Consider the following 25,075-nt stretch of genomic DNA (forward strand, 5'->3'; position numbering starts at 1 on the left):
TTGTCAGGGTGTGGAAGGAGGTGGGAACGCAGCAAAAGCTGGGCTTAAATCTGGAGATCAAGTTATCTACACAAGCAGCTTCTTTGGAGATGAGCTTTGGCCTGCAGATAAACTAGGCTTTACTAAAACCGCAATTCAGGCAAAACCTGATTCTGTCTACTTTGTTGTTAGCAGGTCAGTGTATGTGTTTGCCTCTCTTGGTTTAATTTTGGTGGTGAGTCTTGCTAGATTTGTGGCTTCTGATTGAAATGATCATAAATCGTAGCAGCTAGTTTATATGTGTGACCTGTTTCCTTTGATTTTTGGCACAAGAAAATCAGTGAAAACATAAACTCTTTATCACATTTTTCCATGGTCTAATGCTGTGGCTGATAAGTCTTAAGTTTTCGCAATACTAAGCTTCACAAATTAGTACTTGAGGTTTCTTTTGATGCATTGGACTCGCTTCCCTTAACAATGATGGAAATTATGTTGATATACTGCGTCATTGTGTAAGAGGAGAAGTGCTTTGTGTGAGGTTCTTGAATGGTTTCTGATGTAATTTATGATATTTGATCATACACAGAGGTGCAGACGTTGATGTCAAGAAACTAAATAAGCGTCCGGCTCCTCCGAGGTTTGGAAGGAAGTTAACTGAGACTCAGAAGGCTAGTAGCAATCTTTTGTTCCTATGATTGCATCTTAAAACCCTTTTATAGAAGCTTAACTCGATTGATTTGTCTTAACATCATTCTCTTTTGCAGGCAAGAGCTACTCACATTTGTCTTGATTGTGGATTCATATACACTTTATCCAAACCTTTTGATGATCAAGTGAGTGTGAATCTTCTAGTTTCAGTTTATATTACTTTGGTTTCAGTTGCATAACGTTTCGGTTTTTAAGGTCTATCTCTAGTTATTTATAACTAAGATTTTGATGTTTGCTTCCAGCCGGATACATACGTATGTCCTCAATGTATAGCACCAAAGAAGAGGTTTGCCAAGTATGATGTGAACACAGGAAAGGCCATAGGAGGAGGATTGCCTCCGATTGGTGTCATTGTTGGCTTATTGGCCGGTCTTGGAGCTGTTGGAGCTTTGCTTGTTTATGGACTTCAATGAAAATTTTGAACTATATGTTAGTGAGACAGTGAAACAAGCCCTCCTCTTAATTGAGCTTTGTAATGTTGATGACATCAACTTGGGAGTTAAATCATTTGTAAATCTTTTTCAGTTATAACTTTGTTTTTCTCAATTTATAGTCCAACTATTAAAAAAAAAAGTCTAATTAATAGCGTAATAATTAATTAATAGCGTAATAATTAATTATAGTCCAACTTTGGCCGGTCTTTTAGTTTTTGGCCAATGGGAGCTTTTTAAAAATTGTCATAACAATAATTACATAATAAAGAAAATAATCATAGCGTAATTTTGTAAAAGAAAAAAAAAAAAAAAAAGGGAAAACGAGAGAGTAAATTTTATTTTTAATTTTGTAAATAGATAAACTTTCTAGCTTATATATAATATAAAAACAGACTTCATTTCACACGATCTTCAGAATCACTATAAATCAACTTCATAGAGTTTAAACATCAACAACAAAAATGTCAAGAGCAAAAGACTATAAAGATTTCAAAGAAACTTTCAGAAGATATGATGAATATGTAGATGGAGAAATTTCATGGAATGAATTTGGTTACTCAGGTTTACGCAAACGTTCAACTCCTATGACCAAGTCTGAAATCGACAAGATTTATATAGAGCTTGGAAATCGTGGTGAAGATAGAGTATTTGGAGGAGCTTCCAAGTTTCCTGGTAATCCTCTAATTCCTCCATCTCTCTCAGTTGAACCTAAAGAAATGATTATTGTGAAGCTGCCAAAAAAAGAGTCTAATGTTGTAACTAATTCGGACAAGAACGAAAAGAAATCTGAGGATCAAGCTCAAATTGCAAAGGAGCCTCTTGAAAATGTAGACATCAATCAAGATTGGGTTGTCATAGAGGATGACGATGACAAAGACTTTGAATTATGTTAGCTTTTTGGTTATTGGAAATTCTTGCTTTTGATGTTAACTGATTCTTTTGTTTAAGATTTTGATGAATCTTTTCGTTTATGAAGCTTTGTTATTCTTTTGATTTTTTATATTTTTTGCGTTATTACTCATTTCAATGCGAGAAACAAACTAACGACTTGTACATACATTTCATATATTTATGATAATAACACTAACGTTCTGTATTTATCCACTAAACTAAAAAGAGAAAAAAAAAAAAAAAGAGTCATTAAAATTCTCTAAAAAGTGATGATTCGAGCTACGGAAACCCAATAGATTGGGCTGAGATAATAAGGCCCATTAAAACCTCGACGAGTGATACGCGTACACCTCAAAAGCGCCACGTGCTTCATCCTCCGTACATCTTCTTCCTCTTTTTGTACCCAAAAATCGAAGAAGACCTAGAGACTTGCTCACTAAGAAAAAGTAGAGCATTCATCATCATCAGAACCGATTCAGATCTATAAAAAAAAGCCTCTTCTATCGAATCAATCGATACCTAGATCCAAAAAAAATGGCTCTCGAATGGGTTGTATTAGGCTACGCAGCAGCGGCTGAAGCGATCATGGTGATCCTCTTGACGATGCCTGGGCTCGACGCTCTCCGTAAAGGATTGGTTGCTGTGACTCGTAACCTCCTCAAACCGTTCCTCTCGATCATCCCGTTCTGTCTCTTCCTTCTTATGGATATCTACTGGAAGTACGAGACTAGACCTTCCTGCGACGGCGATTCGTGTACTCCTTCTGAGCATCTTCGTCACCAGAAATCAATCATGAAGTCTCAGCGTAACGCGCTTCTGATCGCGTCGGCTCTTGTTTTCTACTGGATTCTCTATTCCGTTACGAATTTGGTTGTCAGGATTGAGCAGCTTAACCAGAGAGTTGAGAGGCTCAAGAACAATTAAGAGCATCCTCCTTCCTTCTTCGTCTTTCGTCTTCAGGTCGTTTACTGTTTTTGAGTTCTTTGGTGTTTTCTCTACTTGAGTCGTTTTTTTTAGGTTTTTGGTGTGTTTCAATGTTTGATCTGGAGTTGTAAGGATCTTTAAATATATATATATATATATATATATATATGTTAATCCGTGTTTGGTCTCTGATTTGGTACTCGTTTGGATTTTAATTAACTCTTAAATCTTCCCAATTGATGATGCTTTACGCTTGGAGAGCATTGTTTAATTGTGTTTGAACATCTTGGTTTGATATAATCATGAAGAGCTAAAGCTAATTAGGCTAATGGAATAGGTAAATGTAATGTAGCTAATTAGGCTAAGTTGCTCCTTGAACATCTTGCAGAAGGTGTTATAATCACAACTTTAAGTTGATCTCTCTATAAAGTATCCTTTAGGGAGTTTTAATTGTTCCTTTTGTGTCTGTGGTGGACACAAAAGTTTCAGTCTTTGTTAGATGAACCTAAAAACCCAACTTTTCTCTGCAGGATTTATTGCAAAGTTAACCAACTGAAACATCAATCATTTATTCAGCCAAATAATTTAGAACCACTTTTAAACTTTTTTAACCTATAAGAACTCGGATTAAAACGGTTCTCCTCTAACAAAAAATGAGAAGAAACCATTTTCTTTTTTGGTTCTTCCAAGTTCCAAGGAATCGATTTCAGTTTCACCATGAAAAGATATATTACAAGAATCATAGATGGTAGTACTTTTTAAGACAAGTCACTTTCGAATCATAAAAAGACCCATCAGCATTTTTGCATGAAGCAAACACCTTGTGACCTGTTGTCGATGAGTTCATATTCACATTGTCCATCACAATTCCAACACATCCCAAGTCTGCATCGCAGTTCAATGTGATAGCTTGATCGCTCGCTGATGACCCGTGTATTCTAGTGTAACGCACATCGCTCACTTTCACTCCTTTGCCATTACCGGTCTGAGATTTTGGTTTTGCAAAATGACAATTTTGATATTTATTAGATGACTTGCCCTTTCCTCTATTTGTGCGCCCATTGTGATAGCTCTGGTCGATGATAATAGGGTTTTCGGATGCAACCATGTTAATATCCATGAACGAGATTTTCCTAGCATATCCTGATCCGTTCTACCGAACAAACTCACACAAGAAACCATATTTAATTGAGGAATGTGCTGAAGATTATGGGAGTATCAATGATGAACAAAAGAAAGATAATGGACAACCTGGTATGTCTTGATTCGGACACCGTTCTGAGTGTTTGTAAAAGTGCAGTTCTTTACCCTAACTTCTTCAACGGTTGCAAAATCTCCATTTAGTCCAAGGCTTCCTACACTATAATATCATTTCGTACTCTATATGATTTAGTTTTTACCTTTGTGTGTATTATATGATGATTGTTTGTGAATCATGAATTTAAGAATCACCTGATGCCATGACCAGGGCCACAGAAAATGCCGGTTATGTTGATATCAGAGGAACCACTATTAATGGCAATGCAATCATCTCCAGTGGCAATCACTGAGCCGTGTATGTTGACTTTTTTACAGTTTGATATGTCAATACCATCGGTGTTGGGACTATCGCCGGGTGCAGTCATCCTTAGACCCGAGACCTCGATGTTCTTTGAACAACTTAGTCCTACATGACTCCGAGGGCTGTTCAAGTGCCGGAGATTAGAAATCCTAAGACCATTACAGTTGTTGAAGTTCATTGCCTATAAAAACAAGTAAGAAACAACAATAACTGATAAACGATTTGACCAAGGTTAATATATTTGAGTGTGGGAGGTCTTGCAAATGGACTTACGGAGGGGCGTTTATTAACGTTACCCCACCACAAAGAACCACGACCATCTATGGTGCCACCTCCGGTGACAACTAGGCCGTTGATACTGTCAAAATTAATCCATGTTGGGTATCTTCCCGCATACCAAGTGTAACTCGGTGCCACAAGATTACCTTTTATCTAATGTAAATAAATCGCCAAACCAATTAAACAATTGTCAAGTTATGGTCTTAACAAGCTACAAATCAATTTCTATTAAAATCATTTTTCACATAAAGGTTGGACTTTTAAAGAGTTTGAAACTAAAGAAATAAGATTAAAGTAGTTAGTTATATATACCATAAAGGAGATAGAGGAAGAGGTGCATGGACCGACGAATGCAAGAGGCTTAAGCATGAATGTTTTCCATTGAGGCACTAGAATCTTTGTATTACCTCTACTTCCTCCTTTACATACAGCTTCCCATGCCTTAAGAAAAGCCTGATAAAAAACATACATAACGCAAGCACATACACACTTGAGCAAAGATTATATATACCAATTTGATAGTGTGATGATTCTATTATAAATATGCACCTTAGTATCATCGGTCTTTCCATCGCCAATAGCTCCGAAACTAGTGACACTTGTGAATCCAGGCCTTCCAACTCCGTTGTTAGCCTTTCGAGCTTCTTCTTCTAAGCAAATACCTAATTTGTTTATTCGAAACAAACATAACAAGACTAAGAACAACAAAGATTTCATCTTTGGACGAGCCGTCGACGTATGCTTGATGATGAGAATTAGTTGAAGGATAATGCATTTCTATATTTATCTAAATGTATATAGGTTTGTATAAAGAAAGGTGGTTAATTGATATATATTGCGTTTGTTTTTGTAATTTTTTATGGTTAGCGATTATCGCTAATTAATCTTGAACTATAATTGAGATATTTTGAAATCTTGATAAAGTAAGGAATCGTATATTGCTAAAAACATCATATAACTTGGGAGGGAGAGAGTGTAATTAACCGTTTTGTATACGACTAAAAGTAATAGTTTACTTGTATCATTGTATGCTTGATTGTTTCAGTTTATGATATAACTACAATGCTTGATTCTTGGAACGAATGAATTATTGCTTATCTAAAAATAGAAATAGATTCATCATAACTCATAAAGAAGATACCTTTGATTAATTGATTCATTTATATGATGAATCGGTGTGCACCACTAACCTTTTATTTTTACAAGAATCTTTTATCTAATTTATTTTACAGTTAAATAAATGTCATTAGAAATGAAAATGACTAATAATACCCCAAAACTCGTTCATATCATTATTAGTATAATTATAATTACCAAAAGAAAATCATTTATTATTAACGTTTTAATAATAAATGAATAAGTCATGGATGAATAAAACCAAAATGAAAATGACTAAACACCAAAAAAAATTTATCAAACATTCATTCATCTAATTTTTGTTTATTTAGTTAAATAAATATATATGAAATGAATAAAGATGAAATATATATAAGTCATGGATGGATAAAATACGAATGATAGAATAATATTTGCCATTTTATTCATTTTTGTAATATTGCGAAAAAAAAAATGTGGTCCTTTGATTTTAGTTTTTAGTTTGTAGCAGAGTAAATGAAAAACTTCTTATAAATTATAAAAACTTAAATGGAGCAATTTTTTAACAATTTAATTAATTTGCGTACCTCACAATTAGTGGCAAACCGATCCGGTCCGATCTTAAGTGAACTAGTCAATTCAGAAACCAAACCGAAGTAGTTTAGTTTTAGTTTTAAAATAAGGAGAGAGTAACAACAAAATATTGAAATGAACAACACGCGTGGATCTGAAGAGAGTAAAAACAAGGAAGGAAGAGTACTTTAACTTTGCCGACTGAAAAAGTAAGTGCGGTGTTTAATGGGTTTGTCACCAACTTTACGTTTCCTTACAAACGAAGACGAAACCCCCCAAAAAAGGAGAAACAGTAAAATTGGAACTTGGAAGGATAGAGAGAATTAAAAAAATAAAAAAATAAAAGGAAGCATCTTTGGAGTTGTTGGAGTGTGAGAGATGGAGAGGAGAAAGGTTGTGATGTGTTGTGTCTTATCGCTACTTGGTTTATTGTCAGCTGTTACTGCCTTCGCCGCTGAAGCTACTCGAATCAAGGTTTCTTTCTTCTTCCCTTTTGAGACATCACTTTGTAGGGTTTCTCTTTGGTAGTGATTTGTCTCATGATTTTGGGTGGTTAATTTCAATCTCTCTATTGTTGCTGATAGAGAAATCTCTCTAAAGAAGATGTATTTGTTGTGGGTTTTGTCTTCTTTTCTTTTTATTGAAATTCGTTTTTGCCTGAAATGCGTTTGAGATGAAAGCTTCAATCTTTGAGATATGAGTTGAATAATAATTGGTGGGGAACTCGTTGGTTTTGGGAATTTTTACCTGTCAATGAAACAGCAATGGTACAACAGTTTTTGTAAATACTATGTGTCTATGTGGTATGCTGCTGGTATATTTTGTTAATTGCATATGCATTCATTTGTTATATGTCACATTCCACTTAAACCAAGTCTTTTGTTCATAAGTATTTCTCACAATTCATTTATGGGTTTTGGAATAATATCATGTTACATTCAGTTTATAGAACAAAGTTATAGTCTTTCTTTATTGAGTTTTATGTATTGATCGATTAAGTTGAAAGATCTTTGATTAGTCATAAGGATTCTGCAGTGTATGTAAATGAACGAAGTTCTACATTACTTAAGTTGTTTGTTAGTAAGTTCTTGAAACATTTTTTTTTGTGTATTTTCCTTGCCAATGGTTTGTATCTGGTTTTGTTTTGTGTAACGTTTCAAACTTGGTCTAAAAGTTTGTTTATTCTCATTTTTGTCTTAAATCGACACAGAGATCTCAAGTCAAGGTTACCACCGAAACAAATTCAATAAAAAAATGCAGTTATCCAAGAAGTCCAGCTTACGATCTCGGCTTCACTTCTGCTCTCTTTCTGATGATGGCTCAGATAATTGTCAGTGTCTCGAGTAGTTGTTTCTGTTGTAGAAAAGGTCCTTCTCCTTCGAGGTCTAAGTGGATTATCTCCTTAATCTGCTTTGTTGTTTCCTGGTAATTCTCAGAATTTCTTGTTCCTTTGTTTGTTTTAAGTTTCCTACTTGGTAATGCCTGCTTACAACTAATGATTTCGTCGCATTGCTTTAGGTTCACTTTCGTAATAGCTTTCCTTGTGCTGCTTACTGGAGCTGCCCTCAATGATGAACACATCGAGGAATCAACAGATATTGTTAGCCCTTACTTTTGCTACATTGTGAAACCGGGCGTTTTCTCTACCGGTGCTGTGCTTTCGCTTGTTACTATTACCCTCGGGATTGTCTACTATTTATGTTTGGGCTCAAGTAAGCAAAATGTTGCTGCCACAATGACCCCGGCGAACCAAGGAGCAGGTATAGCAATGGGGCAGGCTCAGATTCCAGAGAGAGTTGAAGATCCTGTCTTTGTTCATGAGGATACTTACATGAGAAGACAGTTCACTTAAAACAGACAAGGCTTTGCTTGTGAAACACGTTTAGGTTTAGGAGGGCATATAGATAAAAAAGGGTTTGTGTTTGTGATTCTTGTCTGTGAGATTATGAAACGTTGTAATGATTGCTAATGTTGTTGGAAGTAGAAATCCTTGGGGACCCTAAAAACGTCACTTATTATGCATTGTGTAGTTTTTTCTTCTTCTTCTTTGTCCCTTTCTCATTTCTGTTAGTCAACAAACCTCAAAAATGGTTATGGAGAAGTGTTCGTCTGGAACAATCTTGACCCTAAATAAAAGATTGTATGGTAAGGTGACATTGTCATATTTTGGAACCCATAATTCTTGTAATATCTATCACTGGGCCGACCAACTGCAGTTTGGCACGTGTTATTGAATAAAATGTTGTAAACTAGAGAAACTCGAATGACGTTTTCTCTTATCTTATTCTTATTAATGATGATCCAATGTTACACATATATATATAGGGATAGTACAAAACAACTAGAAATAGGAAATGGGCCTTCGGCCATGGGCCTTACACACTAGGACATGTAACGGGCCGGTTATGGAAGTCCACTCCAAGTGTTTTACAACACTCCCCCTTGGATGACATAACCGTGCCGATGCTAAGGGATCAGCACAATACGCTTGGGGGTGCTGCCTCATTAAAACCTTACCAGGAAAACCCAGTGGGACAAAACCATGGTGAAGGAAAAAGAGTACAGCCCACATTGCTCCCCCTGTTCTAAGCATCACTAGAAGTCCCTAAGTCTATGCATTCCAATCTGGTGCGTGAGCTTCTTGAACGTCGATGTCGGTAAAGACTTAGTGAAGAGATCGACTGAGTTGTCGCAGGATTGAACTTGTACCACTTGAACTTCTCCGGCCTTTTGTAGTTCATGTGTGAAGAAGAACTTGGGTAAGATGTGCTTCGTCCGATCTCCCTTAATGTACCCTTCCTTGAGTTGTGCGATGCAAGTCGTATTGTCCTCATATATATAACTGTTGCTTCCTTATCGTCGATCATGCCACAATCTGTCCTGATATGTTGAGTCATCGACCTCAACCAAACACACTCACGGCTGGCTTCATGAATAGCTAGGATTTCCGCATGATTAGATGAAGTGGCCACAATGCTCTGCTTCATAGAACGCCATGAAATCGCGGTACCACCGTGTGTAAACACATAACCGGTTTGAGACTTTGAATTATGAGGATCCGATAAGTAACTTGCATTAGCAAAACCAACTAAACCTTCTTTGTTATGGTTAGTATAATATAAACCCAAATCAAGTGTTCATTGTAGGTAACGCCACACATGTTTGATACCGTTCCAGTGTCTTTGGGTCGGACAAGAACTAAATCTTGGTAGGAGGTTCATGGCAAAACATATGTCCGGTCTAGTGTGGCTAGCCAAGAACATTAACGCTCCTATAGCACTGAGGTATGGCACTTCAGGACCGAGAACTTCTTCATCGTCCTTCTTTGGACCGAATGGATCTTTATCCAAATCAAGGCTCCTTACAACCATTGGACTAGTCAATGGGTGAGCTTGGTCCATATTAAACCTCTTGAGTACCTTTTCAGTATATGCCATTTGATGCACAAGGATTCAATCATTTATGTACTCAAGTTACAACCCCAAACAGAACTTAGTCTTACTTAGGTCTTTCATTTCAAATTCTTTCTTGAGATATTCAATTGTTTGAGCGATTTCCCCAGAGGTTCCTAGGATATTCAAATCATCCACATATACTGCTATGATTACAAATCCTTTGTTTGCAAACTTCTTTATAAAAATACATGGACTGATGGGATCATTCTTATAGCCCTCTTTGGCTAGGTACTCACTTAGTCTATTGTACCACATTCGCCCACTTTGTTTCAGTCCATAAAGGGATTTGTCTAGCCTTATGCAGTATTGTTCTCGAGAACCACTCTTATCTTTGAGCTTAATACCCTCTGGTAATCTCATATAAATCTCATTATCCAGTGGACCATATAAATATGCGGTTACAACATCTATTAAACGCAAATCCAGTTTTTATCTTATAGCCAGACTTATTAAATATCTAAAAGTCGTTGCATCCATCACAGGGGAGTATGTTTCCTCATAATCTATTCCTGGTCTTTGAGAGAATCCTTGTGCTACAAGCCGTGCCTTATATCTCACTATTTCATTACTCTCATTTCTCTTTCTTACAAATACCCACTTGTGTCCAACTAGCTTTATATCAAATGGTGTCCTTAAGATCTGACCAAACACATTCCTCTTCTTTAAAGAGTTTAACTCTACGTCAACGGCTTCTTTCCATTTTAACCAATCTCTACTTTGAGTGCACTCTAATATAGATGTGGGTTCATGATCCTCATTTATTTCAAGTGCTACCTTGTATGCAAATATTTCATCGATGTCAACATCTTTTTGGTTCCATTTTATTCCAGACATGATATAATTTATCGAGATCTCATTATTATCAATACCTTTAGGTCCTTGAGGTTCAGCGTCCCAAACCTCATTCGGTACCTTAGGATTTGCCGCGGCCATGTCTATAATTTCCTCAACCTTGGTTTTATTTGCACCTTTCTTAGATTTTTGAGGGTTCTTATCTTTGGAACCTAATGGTCTACTACGTTTCAAACGGGCCTTAGACTCTGTAGCAACTTTATTGTGTCCCTCTTGAACATCAATACGTACTGGTGCATTACAAGCTGGTATGTACGACTTTGTTACTCTCTTTGGGTCAGCAAAGGAATCTGGCAATTGAATAGCTAGCTTTTGCAAATGTATAATCTTTTGGACCTCTGCCTCACATGCTAGAGTCCGAGGATCTTGCCAATTTAAGGATGTTTGATTCCATGATAATTGCTTGACCAGCTTGTTATTCTCTCCACCAAACATAGGAAATTCGGATTCAGCAAACTGACAATCCGCGTATCTGGCCTTAAATAAATCACCCGTAGTTGGATCAAGATACTTAATAATGGTGGGAGAATCATATCCAACATATATTCCCATCCTCTTTTGAGGTCCCATCTTTATTCTCTGTGATGATGCAATCGGTACCTAAACGGCACACCCAAATGTCTTTAGATGAGATATGTCTGGCTCATGACCCATTAATAATTGGGATGGCGAATATTTATTCTTTATTCTCACTAGATGGCCTGATGCGTATAATTTCTATTGCATGTAATATTGCGTGTCCCCAAGCCGACACAGGAAGCTTCGACCTCAGGAGTAATGGTCAAGCAATCAATTGTATTTGTTTAATGAAGGATTCAGCTAATCCATTCTGTGTATGTACATGTGCCACAAGATATTACACACTTCCCCCCATGGACATACAATAATCATTAAACGCTTGGGATGTAAATTCACCAGCATTATCTAGACGTATAGTCTTAAGTGGAAAATCTCTTTAGTTACTTTGACTGGTGATGGCCTTATAAATGAGTTTCCCTTGTGTACATGCTACACACGTGAGATTTTTTAGGAATAACACTTCTCTCTTTTAGAGTGTGCCCATTAGAATTCATAATTAGCTTACGCATCATGTTAGAACCCGGATGGTCAAGCCGGTCATGCCATAAAGTGCATTGTTCATTGAACATTTTATTCATTGCCAAATTAGCCTTTATCATATTAATCTTAGCATGGTAAAAACCAGTAAATAATGCGGGTATAGTCTCTAGGATTTTCTTAGATCCTTGGGTGATTTCAATAATGCATAGGAACTCTTGGTTTTCTTGACCCTTAGTTTCAACATGTAAACCATTCAAATGAATGTCTTTTAGACTTAATAAGCTCCTTTTGAGCTGGGTGAATATAAGGCATCACTTAGTTCAAGATGTGCATCTGGCCGTAGCCTTTAATTAAACTTGCTATACCCGCTATTGTGCTAATATTGGCATTTTTCAAAAATGAGATTATGCAAAATATCTCTTATCATTCAAAATTGTGTGGCTGGATCCACTATCCACCACAATTATGTTCTTGTCCTCAGCCATTTCTCAATATGGACAAGAATTTATGTTTTAGCCATAAAAGCATAACAAATGCATATTTAAAGGTAATAATATTACTGAATTTAAACCAAAACAATAATCCAAAATCAAAAGCCAATCAAATGCAAAGCATAAAACATAAAATTAAATCAATACCACATTTGAGTTTAATTATCCTTTCTCAAGAAATCGGAAGTTTCATAATCCAATAGGTCATCCTTCTCATTGTCGAAATCACCTTCACCATAGAGATCAACAAGGTGCTTAGGAGTTCTGCATGTCTTTATCCAGTGGTTATCCATACCACATCTATGGCAAGTGGACTTGGTCTTATGTTGCGGTTTAAATATATCGCGGCCTCTACCCCGACCTCAGCCGAAGCCGAATTGGTTTCCACGGCCTTGACCACCAAAATTGTGTCCTTGGTAACTCCCACGACCAGGACCACCACGTCCACTTCTCCCACGGTCATGGCCAAACTTGTCCCTATGGACATAGTTAGACTCTATAGTCTCTTTCGGCTCTTTGGGATTTTCTTTGCCATGTCAACCTTGTGAGCTTCCGGTAATGGAGCTGTACCCGGAGGTCTCAAAGCACTATTCATCATCAATAGATCATTGTTCTGCTCAGCAAGCAACAAACAAGATATGAGGCTTGCAAACGTCTTAAACCCCTTTTCACGATACTGCTGTTAAAGCAGTACGTTATTGGAGTGAAAGGTAGAGAATGTCTTCTCTATCAAGTCCTCCTCAGTCACCTCGGTACCACATAACTTTAGGATTGAGACTATCTTAAATAGCTCTGAGTTATACTCATCCACGGATTTAAAATCCTGGATCCTTAAGTTTTTCCAATCAAATTGAGTCTTTGGCAGGAGCACCGTCTTTTGGTGTCCATATCTGTTTTTCAATGCTGTCCAAAGGTCAAGAGGATCTTCAATAGTGAGGTACTGGTTTTTGAGACTCTCAGCAAGGTGATGGTGAATATGCATTATTGCCTTGTACTTGTTCTTTTCAGAACAGTCATTATCATCCTCAATGCACTCACAAAGATCCTTTGATTTTAGATTGATCTTAGTGTCCAATGCCCATTGCAAGTAATTATCTCCAGAAACATTAAGGGCAGCATAGGAGAGGTTGTTGAGCTTTGCCATCTTTAAAATAGAAAACATGCATACGATTAACATGTGGTATTTAAGACCGAACCATGCAACAAATTTAGGCCATGCGGTATTTGAGACCGAACCATGCTAATCACTTAGGGCCATGCAGTATTTGAGACCGAACCATGCCATGCTTATTTATACTCAAATTTTCGTGGTTTAACATGCATGAAAATACAATCCTAGACAAATTCTAGTATGAACATGAAATATGGACAAATTTCAGGTTTTAGCAATTTTCCTTTTTCTTAGATAAAATTTCCTTTTATTAAATTTCCTTTTTCTTTAAATAGGATAATGACAAATTTTAGGGAGATAATAATTCCTTAGGATTTCCGATTTTAAGATCTAATTTTAGGGTTTTGATTTTAAACAAAACAGCCAAGAACAATCGGATTATACTTAGAACAAAACAGATTAATATTTTCGATTTTAGGTTTCTAGTTCTAAGGTTTTCATGCAACAAGCAAACAATCAATATCAACCAGATTTTAAACATATCATAATTAGTGTAATTTCAAACAATCTAAGCAATCCTAAACCTCAAACAATCAGATTTTAAAGTTTTAGGATTTTAGGATTTCAAAGCTTAGGGTTTTGTTTGTTGATTGTTTACTTGTAGATATTAGGGTTCTTATAGGATTTAAGTCCAGATTCGATACATGTGTTCTTATAAGGTTTGATTATTTACCTTACACCGTTTGGGGTTGACTGGAATTGATCTGGAAGCTAAAGACCTCGAATATACCTTGATTTTGATCACGAACCTCGGACTAGTCTCAAACAGAACTTGATCACGAACTGAAGCTTGACCACGAACACAGATTGATCACGAACTAGAACCACCGCCGAGCTACGAACTTGATCTGGTTGAGGGCTTGGACGAACAGGGGTTTTATGTGCGGCGGTTTTTAGGGTTTTAGGGTTAGGGAATTTTCTCAGTTGGACTTTAGAACGAGTCGTGCTGATAACGTGTTGTAAACTAGAGAAACTCGAAGGAGGTTTTCTCTTGTCTTATTCTTATTAATGATGATCGAATGTTACACATATATATAGAGATTATACAAAACCGACTAGACATAGGAAATAGGTAATGGACCTTCGGCCATAGGCCTTACACACTATGACATGTAACAGGCCGGTTATGGAAGTCCACCCAAGTGTTTTACAACATAAAAACAATTTATGCTTGTTTACAAAATCAATTCTATCCGAATGAACCGCAAAAATGAAAAAAATCGTAAAGTTACGTTACATATATGCTTGATTGTTTCAGTTTTTGATATAACTACAATGCTTGATTTTTTGGAATGAATGAATTATTGTTTATCTAGAACTAGATTCATCATATATAACTCCTAAAGAAGATACCTTTGATTAATTGAATCATTTATATGATGAATCGGGGCGCACCACTAATCTTTTATCTAATTCATTTGACAGATAAATAAGTATTGATTAAACCGAAATGAAAATGACTAATCCCCAAAACATTCGTTCATCTCATTACGAATGATAGAATAATATTTCCCATTTTATTTATTTTTGTGATATTGCGGAAATAAATGTGGTCCTTTGATTTTTGTTTTTAGCAGAGTAAATGAAAAACTTCTTATAAATTGTAAAAACTTAAATGGATCAAATTTTTAACAATTTAATTATTTTGCTCCAAAAAATAATATATTTACTTACCTCACATTTAGTAGCAAACCGATCCGGTCCGATCTTAAATGAACTATAGTCACTTTAGTAATCACTTTAGTAACCAAACTGAAGTAGTTTAGGGGGTGTTGCTGGATTCTAATTTATAAAGAACTTTTTAAGATTTCAATAAAATCATCAAAAATGAATAAGTGAAAGATTTGTAAGAATTGCTAAAGAGTAATGTATAGCTTTTGTTGATTAATTGTCTAAAATCTTGTAAAATACTCCAAACAATATAGTATTTTTATAATACTTTCAATAACTTTATTTTGTAAAAAAATGTATAAGATCGTGAACCAATAATATAATAATTAAATTCATTAACAATTTTAGATTTTTTTGTTTAAATTGAATAACACGATACCTTTTTTTTTTTTACTCCACTAGAACTTATATTGATTTAGAAAATGTCATTACAAAGAGGGGTATGTAACCATTCAGGTACCATTACAGACTCAGTATAAGACTCTTGATCTCTACAGCCAAATTTCGCTAAAGTATGAGCTACATGATTGTTTTCACGTTTAACGAATTTGAAACTAAACAAGCTATATTTTGTAGTCCAATACTTGATATCTTGCAATAGATTTGATAGTGAAGCATTCTTTAAAGTACCATTGATCAACTTATATAAAGATTCATTATCTCTCTCAAAAATGATAGAATCATATCCATGTTGCCATGTTTGTTCGAGAGCCAATAATACAGCTTTTGCCTCAGCTTCCAATGAATTCTCGGCTTCAGAAAGTTTCTGTGCACCCCAAACCAGTGCATGTCCAAGATAATTTCTTACAATCCATCCACCTGTAACTGTATGGTTGTCTATGTCGAAACCTGCATCAAAGTTACACTTCAACATAGAAAAAAAGGGCGGGGTCCAAGTAGTTTGTGTTGTTTGTGTATGTCTGCTTTCATGCCCATGAGGATCAGGAGTTTTTGTAATATTTATCCATTCTTTTGTTTCAGCAATTAAGAGTAGTACAGTCTTTGAGGCCCCCTCCCGATAATCATTAAAAACAGAGTTGTTTCTAGCCTTCCAAATACGCCAAAGGAGCCAAAATGGTAGTTAAGAGTCAAATGTGGTGGTAGCTTGTTGGATTGATCGATTGATGATATTTGATAAATTAGCTTCAGCATCTTGTTCCAATTGGTTGACATTCAGTAAGGGAGTGTTGGAGGTATGCCAAACCATTTTTGCGAACGGACATGTGAAGAGAGCATGGAGAATAGTTTCATCTTCTTGTCGACATCTAGGACAAAGAGCTTATATATTCATTCCTCTTGTTCTCAGGCGTGTAGTAGTAGGGAGTGCACGAGAGACTATACGCCAGAGGAAATGCTTTATTTTTGGCATCAAATGAAGTCGCCAAATTTTTTGTTTGAGCTCTGTGTAACCATGGATGGTTAAAGGATTCATAATGATATCATGGGGATCATGTGTTAAAAACCAGTATCCAGACTTGACTATATAGTCTCCAGAAAGAGAGTAATTCCAAATGAGTTTATCACTCTGTTCTATTATCGAGAGATGAATTTTTTGTAAAATTTCACCATCTTCAGCAGTGATCAATGATGCAATTTTTGATGTATCCCATGAACGGTAGCTACCTCCGGCATCAATAAAATGGTCTATTGAAAGATTGGGGTCAGGAGACTGATGTGTAACGGGACGAGGAGGATGAGATGGAAGGACATTATCAATACCAACCCGAATCGATTTTTCATCTCCAACGATGTATCTGGTTCCTCTCTTTATAAGGTCAAGGCCTAGTAGTAGAAAAGACCAACCATATGATTGATTCTTGCGAGGTTTTGCATCTAGAACAGGATCATCTTTATAGTAGTGTGCCTTCATCACCTTTGCAAATAATGAATTTGGATGTTGAATTAGTCTCCATGCTTGTTTTGCAAGAAGAGCATCATTAAATTTCTCCAAATCTCTAAATCCTAATCCACCTTCTTTCTTTGACAGCTTAAGCTTGTTCCATGCAATCCATGGTATACCTCGTTTATTTGAATTTCTCTCCCACCAGAAGTTCATTAACAGAGATTCTAGATCTGAAGTAACACTCTTAGGTAGTTTAAAACAAGACATTGCATAGACTGGCATTGAAACTGCAACTGACTTTAGCATAATTTCCTTTCCTGCAGGGGTTAGCTTTTTAGCAGTCCAGCTTGATGTACGTTTTTTAACTCTGTCTAAAATGAAATTAAACATTTCTGATTTCTTTCGACCAAATTGTTCAGGTAGACCCAAATATTTTCCTCCACCTCCATAGTTAGCAATATTTAGAATTTGTTTGAGTCTGTCCTGAGTCCAACCATAAACCCTCGACCCGAAAGTTACCAGTGATTTGGATGTATTTATTATTTTGACCTGAGTAGTACTCATAGACGTCGAAAACATCTCTTAAGGCTTGGCATTTTTTTCTACTTACTTGGCAAAAGAAAAGAGAATCATCTGCGAATTGCAGATGTGTAATACGTGGTACCCCAAGACCAATATGAATTCCTTTGATTGCTCCCTCTGATACCTTAGAATCAATCAGATGACTTAAAATATCCGAACAGAGGATAGAGAGATAAGGTGATAAAGGATCTCCTTGTCGAATTCCACGTTGAGGTATTATATTTCCATATGGGGCTCCATTGATCAACATAGAGTAGTTAACTGTTCTTACTGTTGCCATGATCCATCCAATCCATTTGTCACATAAGCCAAATAGCTTTAATGTTGTTTCAAGGAAGTTCCACTCAACTCTGTCATAGGCTTTACTCACATATGTTTTCACAGCTATATAGGACTGAGAAACTCTCTTTCGAACTTTTAAATTGTGCATTATCTCATGTGCTATCATCACATTGTCCTGAATCAATCGCCTTGGGATAAAAGCTGCCTGTGCTTCAGAGACAATATTATTAAGATGTGGTTTGAGTCTTTGGACTAAGCATTTCGAAACTATCTTGTATAAAACATTGCAGAGAGCAACTGGTCGAAAATCCGAAAGAGTCACAGGGTTTTCTATCTTTGGAATCATGCAAATATTAGTTTGATTGATGCTCTGCTTCATTATTGATGTCTTAAAAAAAATTTAACCTCTTTTATCACATCCTTTCCAACCTTGTCCCAACAGCTTTTATAAAATCGTGCTGTTAGTCCATATGGCCCAGGGGCTTTGTCATCACCGATTAAACAGATGGCTTTATATATCTCTTCATCACTAAATGACTTTGTAAGAGCATCATTTATCTCTGTTGTGACCTTTGGCTCAAAATCAGCAAATTCCTGAGTTGAAACATAATGTCCGCTTGTTGAAAAGAGATCAGAAAAGAATTTCTGAGCATGATCTCATATGTTCTTATCTCCCCTGAATACGATTCCACTCTCATCAGATATAGATGTAAGATTGTTTTGTGAAAATCTTGTTTGTGCGCAAGCATGAAAAAAACTTGTGTTGTTGTCACCTTCTTGCATCCACTGATTACGACTTTTTTGTTTCCAATGAGTCTCTTCGTCCTTATACGCTTTGGTTAAATCTTGGTGCAACTGAGGGATGCACATTCGGACTACTTGTGATACACTCTCCATGGCCTCATTCAACTGAGATTGTAATGACTTTATCCTGATATCGACATTAAGTTGAGATTGTTGTTTGAGCTCAGCCATTGCTTTTCTGCAACTACTAATCCTTGTCGTGATTGGGATATCATCACAATCATTCTCCCCAGACCAGCCACGATGAACTACCTCTTTGAAAACCGGAACTTTACAAAGTCTCTTATCAAAATAGAAAATTCTTTTTCTCTGTTTGTTGTTGTTATTCAAGTATAGCAGAATAGGTTTATGGTCTGAACCAGAACTCCAAGAAATGAGCTTCGGCGTTGGGAAAAGTAGCAGTACCCGCAATATTTATCATGGCCCTGTCCAGACAACACAGAACAGTATGGGAATATCGTTCTCCCACCCAAGAGAATTTGTTTCCCCTGGATCGGATATCCATTAAATCACACATTGTGATCATATGTCGAAAATCTCTAAACGTCCACTCATCTCATGCCGGACCACCAACTTTTTCCTGGTTTGATACAATTTCATTAAAATCGCCAATTATGATCCATGGAGCATTGCGATATAAGGATATGTGTTCAAATCTTTCCCATAAGATGTGTCGTTCACTTTGTGTAGGATGACCATACACACAAGACAAGTGAAACATATTATTATTAAGAGTTACAACAACATCAATGAGTCGTTCATCCTTAGAAAGTAAGGATAACGATACATTCTTCCTCCACATTAGGGCTAAGCCACCACTCCTTCCTTCAGGGGGCTGAATTAAAACATCATAAAATCCTAGATCATCCTTTACTTTAGTTACAAATTCAGAGTTGTTACGAGTTTCAGAGAGAAAGAGAATGTCACACTTAGAAGAAAAACATAATTTAGATAAGCGAGAAGAAGTCAGCAGCTGAGCTAAGCCCTGACAATTCCAGGAGATGATCTTCATATTGGATCTGGGGGTATCGGGCCCCCCGCGCCTCCGTCGAATCCCTTGTTGACTGAATACGAGTCCACAAACATTTCTCGTTTTCCTTTTTTCGCAGTTGGCTTAGGACCGCCAACTCTTCCGCAGCTTCAACTCTGTTAAAGACTGTTTCAAACCGCACCCTCTTACGCTTTAGGAAGGCAAACTGTGGTTGTGCATTGTCAGAGCCTCTGTCCAGATAGTCCTCCGATGTCTGAGTACCATCAACCTTCTTCATGTATTTTGAGTGGAGATAGTGTATCCTTTCGGCGATCAGTTCAGTATCTTCAAAGACACTTGGGAGAGAAGAGGAAGTTGTGATATGTGGGACATATCCAAATCCAGCAGTATTTGGTGGTGACATTTGGAGACCAGGAATAAGGGTTGCGGGATCCACTAAAGGTAAAGTGTCAGAGTCAGACATTTTGTCTCGATCATCAGGTTGGTGATCATCATCGCTATCGTCTCCAGATTCCGGTGGATCATTGTTGTCAAAGGACAAAGAGCAGTCCTTTGTATCATGTTTTAGCGATCCACACTTAGTACAGAAATTCCTAAGCCTTTCATATCGGTACTTAATCACGGTGTTTTCATCTAGAGAAAACTTGAGATTCTTCTGAAAACGTAAAGGATCGTCTATATTCCAGGCAATCCTAACTCTTACAGCCCCAACTTGATTAACATTCTCATCATAATCAACATCTGTAACATAGCCTACTCTATTGCCAACCCACCTAGCTGTTACATTCGTTAAGTAGAGAGTGGGGATACCTTCAGTTTGAACCCAGAATGGGATGATCTTCATGTCATTCTCACCAATATTTGGATACCAGCGATGAGTCGTGATCATCCAGTCATTGAAAAACCAAGGGCCGCGTCGCAGCACCAAATCCATTGATTCCTCTGTCTGAAAACGGAACAGCGCCCTACCTCCATCTAGTAACCGTCCCACACAAGTATCCGCAAAGCCCCACACTCTAGGCATATGACGGATTAAAGCCCGGAGATTTTGTTTCCGGAGATTCACCGGCGTGACAACAATCGAGTAGCGGTTCACCGAAGCGGCGCGAGAACTGAATTCAGAAGGAAAAGCAATTGGGGCATCTTCAATCCCCAAATCAAGATCTTGCACAGATTTTCTCAGAAAGTCACTCATTATGATGAGTTTGGTAGAGAACGGAGTAACAGAAACGGGTAAAGGATTGAGTAGAAAGTGAGGGAAGATACTGAATTTATAGGATGGGATCCATGGCGGTTTTGATAAACGATTAACTCCCATAAAAGAGGGAGACAAGTAACTGCCATTAAAAATGGACAGACAATAACCGCCGACAGATCCCTGAAAATTCAAAAAACAGAGTATATCGGACAGAAAACAACTCCTTGACGGAGAATCAAAGCAGGCTATGAATGGGCGAAAATCGCCCCATGAGTCGTCCCCAGAGAGAGACGCCATCAAATCACTAATTCACACGATACCTTTTATTGACTTTATAAAATTCTAAATTCTAAATAACATTTAAAGTTTTTAAAATTCCATTCAAATCCTAAACCAATAACCCTTCAGTTTTACATAAAGAGAGAATAACAACAGAAAAAGTAGTAACAGTTTACAGAGAGTCGGAGAATGGATCTATTTTGGGAAGCTTGTGGCGGATCCGACGTGTCGTTAGTAAATAGTTTGGAGACGGGAACCGAGTATTTCGGTTGAAAAACCCGATCCGATAACAAAATCACAAATTTGTGAACTTTGTATTCGACGGAGATAGTAGACTGAATTCTCTGCCTCTGTTTAACCGCCCAGACCCAACCTTGATTTTTGATGTTGTTAGTCGGAATTTTTTTAGTTTTGTAACTCTTGCGTTTGTGTATTTTTCAAGCCTAAAGCCCATTAAGGGTATGGCCCATTAATAAAATTAGTTTGCTTAAAAGAAAAAGAAAAAAAGTAGTAATTGAAAGGACCAACACGCGTGGATCTATAAGAGAGTGAAATGTAAAACAAAGAAGACTACTTTTGACTTGGCTGACGTAAAAAGTAAGTACGGAATTTAATGGGTCTGTCACCAACTTCACGTTTTCTTACAAACGAAGACGAACAGTAAAATTGGAAGGATAGAGAGAATTAAAAAGAAAAAAAAAAACAAAAGGAAGCATTTTTGGAGTTGGGAGTGAGAGACAGATATGGAGAGGAGAAAGGTTGTGATGTGTTGTGTCTTATTTCTACTTGGTTTATTATCAGCTGTTACTGCCTTCGCCGCTGAAGCTACTCGAGTCAAGGTTTCTTTCTTCTTCCCTTTTGAGTTTTGACACATCACTTTTGTAGGGTTTCTGTTTTGTAGTGACTTGTCTCATGATTTTGAGTGGTTAATTTCAATCTCTATATGGTGGCTGATATAGATAAGAACTCTCTCTAAAGAAGTTGTATTTATTGTGGGTTTTGTCTTCTTTTCTTTTTATAAATACTATGTGGTATACTGTTGTTTTTTTTGGTGTGTCATGTTGGTATATTTTGGTAATTGCATAATGTATTCATATGTTATTTGTCACATTCCACCTAAATTCCACTTAAACAAAGTATTTGTTCCTAAGTATTTCTCACAATTCATTTATGGGTTTTGGAATAATATCATGTTACATTCAGTTTATAGAACAAAGTTATAGCCTTTCTTAATTGAGTTTTATGTATTGATCGATTAAGTTGAAAGATCTTTGATTAGTCATAAGGATTCTGCAGTGTATGTAAATGAACGAAGTTCTACATTACTTAAACTTAATGATATTCTCTTGAACTAAGTTGTTTGTTAGTAAGTTCTTGAAACATTTTTTTTTGTGTATTTTCCTAGCCAATGGTTTGTATCTGGTTTTGTTTTGTGTAACGTTTCAAACTTGGTCTAAAAGTTTGTTTATTCTCATTTTTGTCTTAAATCGACACAGAGATCTCAAGTCAAGGTTACCACCGAAACAAATTCAATAAAAAAATGCAGCTATCCAAGAACTTACGATCTCTCTCGGCTTCACTTCAGCTTTCTCTCTGATGATGGCTCACATGATAGTCACTTACTGTTATAGAAAAGGTCCTTCTATCTCCTTAATCTGCTTTGTTGTTTCCTGGTAATTCTCTCATCATTTCTTGTTCCTTTGTTTGCTGTAAGTTTCCTACTTGTAATATGCTTACAGCTAATGATTTCGCACTGCTTTAGGTTCACTTTTGTAATAGCTTTCCTTGTGCTGTTTACTGGAGCTTCATTCAACGATGAACACACCGAGGATTCAACGGATTTTGGTGGTCCCTACTTTTGCTACATTGTGAAACCAGGCGTTTTCTCTATCGGTGCTGTGCTTTCGCTTGTTACTACTGCCCTCGAGATTGTCTACTATTTATCTTTGAGCTCAAGAAGTAAGCATGATGTTGCTGCCACAATGACCCCGGCGAACCAAGGAGCAGGTATAGAATTGGGCCAGGCTCAGATTCCAGAGAGAGTAGAAGATCCTGTCTTTGTTCATGAGGAGACAGCTCACTTAAAACAGACAAGGCATTGCTTGTGAAGCACGTTCAGGTTTAGGAGGGCATATAGATAAAAAGGGATTGTGTTTGTGATTCTTGTATGTGAGAAGATTAAAGACTGTGAAACTCTGTAATGATTGCTAATGTTGTTGGAAGTAGAAAACCTTTGGGACCCTAAAAACGTCACTTATTATGCTTGTGTAGTTTTTTTCTTCTTCTTTGTTTCTTTCTCATTTCTGTTAGTCAACAAACCTCAAAAATGGTTATGGAGAAGTGTTCGTCTGAAACAATCTTGACCCTAAATAAAAAGATTGTATTGTATGGTAAGGTGACATTTTCATATTTTGGAAACCATATATTTTGTAATATCTATCCACCGGTCCGACCACACACGGTTTGGCACGTGCTTTTGAATAGAAACAAATTATATTTGTTTTCTTTTTTTCTTTGTTCGAATGAACCGCAAAATGCAAAATCGTAAACCGAATTGAACTAAAACTTTTGTTTTCTTTTAACTAATCAAATCTATTTTCCTAAGTTTGTAACTTCAAATCAAAATTTGACACAAATATGAATTATGTATCGAAATGGGCCTAATGTCATCATCTGTGAATTGTTTCGTTATTGATATATTAAAGTTTGTAGAGAAATGTGAAGGGTATATTATTATCCACCGTACGTTAGTGGAACAACCACCACATGCTCTACCCAACCCGCACAACAACCAGTTCTTACTATCTTGAGTCTAATAAAATGCCAACAATATCCCCACTTCTCATTTTATAAATAAGATCGACATACACAAAAACATTTTAAAAGCATATAGAAAACCATATCTGTTTGTTTTTCTGATTATTCATAGCAATAATCTATTGTAAAATTATACAGTAATGGTTGTGAAGCTATACGGACAGGTAACGGCAGCTTGCCCACAAAGAGTCTTGCTTTGTTTTCTCGAAAAAGGAATTGAATTCGAGATTATTCATATAGATCTTGATACACTAGAGCAGAAAAAACCAGAACATCTTCTTCGTCAGGTAATTAATTAGCAAAAAAATTCATAAACTAATTAAATCGTGTGTACGTTTTGTATATCCAATATAACTATTGTTTTCTTGTAGCCATTTGGTCAAGTTCCAGCTATAGAAGATGGAGATTTCAAGCTTTTTGGTAACATCCTATTAATTAACATCACTTTACAAATTTTTATTTATTTTTACTATCATTTATATATAGTGTTTTTTAAATTTGGCAAAGAATCACGAGCCATTGCGAGATACTACGCTACCAAGTACGCAGACCAAGGCACGAACCTTTTGGGCAAGTCACTAGAGCACCAAGCCATTGTGGACCAGTGGGCCGACGTTGAGAGCCATTACTTCAACGCTCTAGCCCATCCCATTGTGGTTAACCTAATCATCAAGCCTAGGTTAGGTGAAGAATGTGACCTCGTTTTGGTCGAGGAGCTCAAAACGAAGCTCGGAGTGGTCTTGGACATATACGAGAACCGCCTTGCTTCGAACCGGTTTCTGGCTGGTGAAGAATTCACTATGGCTGATTTGACTCACATGCCGGCGATGGGGTACTTGATGAGTATAACCGATATAATCCAGATGGTTAAGGCTCGGGAGAATTTTAACCGGTGGTGGGAAGAGATTAGCGCTAGACCGGCTTGGAAGAAGCTTATGGAGATGGCTGGTCACTGAATTAGCTCGAATGTATGATAGATACTATGATGATTGGAACCAATTACGCTTTAGTATTTTCTGTTTTTTTTTATTGTCTGTATTGTATCTTTCAAAGTTTCAATAATAAAATCAATCTACGTTTGAAGAATCGATGGTGTTTTCGGAGCACGACTGTTTATCATGCATGCATTACTAGAC

The 25,075-nt window shown here is 36.7% G+C and overlaps 6 protein-coding genes and 1 pseudogene across 7 annotated transcripts in view; 6 read left to right on the plus strand and 1 right to left on the minus strand.

Moving 5' to 3' along the window:
* Nucleotides 1-1,233, plus strand: part of LOC104706005 — a 2,319-nt gene extending 1,086 nt beyond the window's left edge. The window contains exons 3-6 of one of the 2 annotated variants that reach the window (XM_010422121.1): nucleotides 8-174; nucleotides 566-647; nucleotides 744-812; nucleotides 930-1,233. In XM_010422121.1, coding sequence (XP_010420423.1) covers nucleotides 8-174; nucleotides 566-647; nucleotides 744-812; nucleotides 930-1,100 — 489 coding nt within the window. In that variant the 3' untranslated portion in view covers nucleotides 1,101-1,233. Of the gene's footprint in view, nucleotides 1-7; nucleotides 175-565; nucleotides 652-743; nucleotides 813-929 lie in introns of both variants that reach the window. The other variant, XM_010422122.2, reaches the window with a different exon arrangement.
* Nucleotides 1,583-2,014, plus strand: LOC104709180. The gene has a single exon (XM_010425833.1). It carries the CDS (start codon nucleotides 1,583-1,585, stop codon nucleotides 2,012-2,014), a length of 432 nt encoding a protein of 143 aa, XP_010424135.1.
* LOC104706006 lies at nucleotides 2,409-3,184 on the plus strand. Its single transcript, XM_010422123.2, has one exon. The coding sequence runs from the start codon at nucleotides 2,547-2,549 to the stop codon at nucleotides 2,934-2,936; it is 390 nt and encodes a 129-aa protein (XP_010420425.1). The 5' UTR covers nucleotides 2,409-2,546; the 3' UTR covers nucleotides 2,937-3,184.
* Nucleotides 3,676-5,493, minus strand: LOC104709181 (probable polygalacturonase At3g15720). The gene is made up of 6 exons (XM_010425834.1): nucleotides 5,326-5,493; nucleotides 5,089-5,229; nucleotides 4,771-4,929; nucleotides 4,389-4,678; nucleotides 4,188-4,296; nucleotides 3,676-4,089 (listed from the first exon to the last, which is right to left on the minus strand). The coding sequence occupies exons 1-6, from the start codon at nucleotides 5,491-5,493 to the stop codon at nucleotides 3,676-3,678; spliced, it is 1,281 nt and encodes a 426-aa protein (XP_010424136.1).
* On the plus strand, nucleotides 6,645-8,593 carry LOC104706007. The gene is made up of 3 exons (XM_010422124.2): nucleotides 6,645-6,918; nucleotides 7,655-7,869; nucleotides 7,963-8,593. The coding sequence occupies exons 1-3, from the start codon at nucleotides 6,823-6,825 to the stop codon at nucleotides 8,294-8,296; spliced, it is 645 nt and encodes a 214-aa protein (XP_010420426.1). The 5' UTR covers nucleotides 6,645-6,822; the 3' UTR covers nucleotides 8,297-8,593.
* Nucleotides 21,719-23,368, plus strand: LOC104706008 (annotated as a pseudogene).
* Nucleotides 23,965-25,025, plus strand: LOC104706009 (glutathione S-transferase F12). The gene is made up of 3 exons (XM_010422125.2): nucleotides 23,965-24,226; nucleotides 24,311-24,359; nucleotides 24,447-25,025. Exons 1-3 carry the CDS (start codon nucleotides 24,080-24,082, stop codon nucleotides 24,893-24,895), a joined length of 645 nt encoding a protein of 214 aa, XP_010420427.1. The 5' UTR covers nucleotides 23,965-24,079; the 3' UTR covers nucleotides 24,896-25,025.

Source organism: Camelina sativa, chromosome 8 (assembly GCF_000633955.1).
Source record: "Camelina sativa cultivar DH55 chromosome 8, Cs, whole genome shotgun sequence".
NCBI lineage: Eukaryota > Viridiplantae > Streptophyta > Magnoliopsida > Brassicales > Brassicaceae > Camelina > Camelina sativa.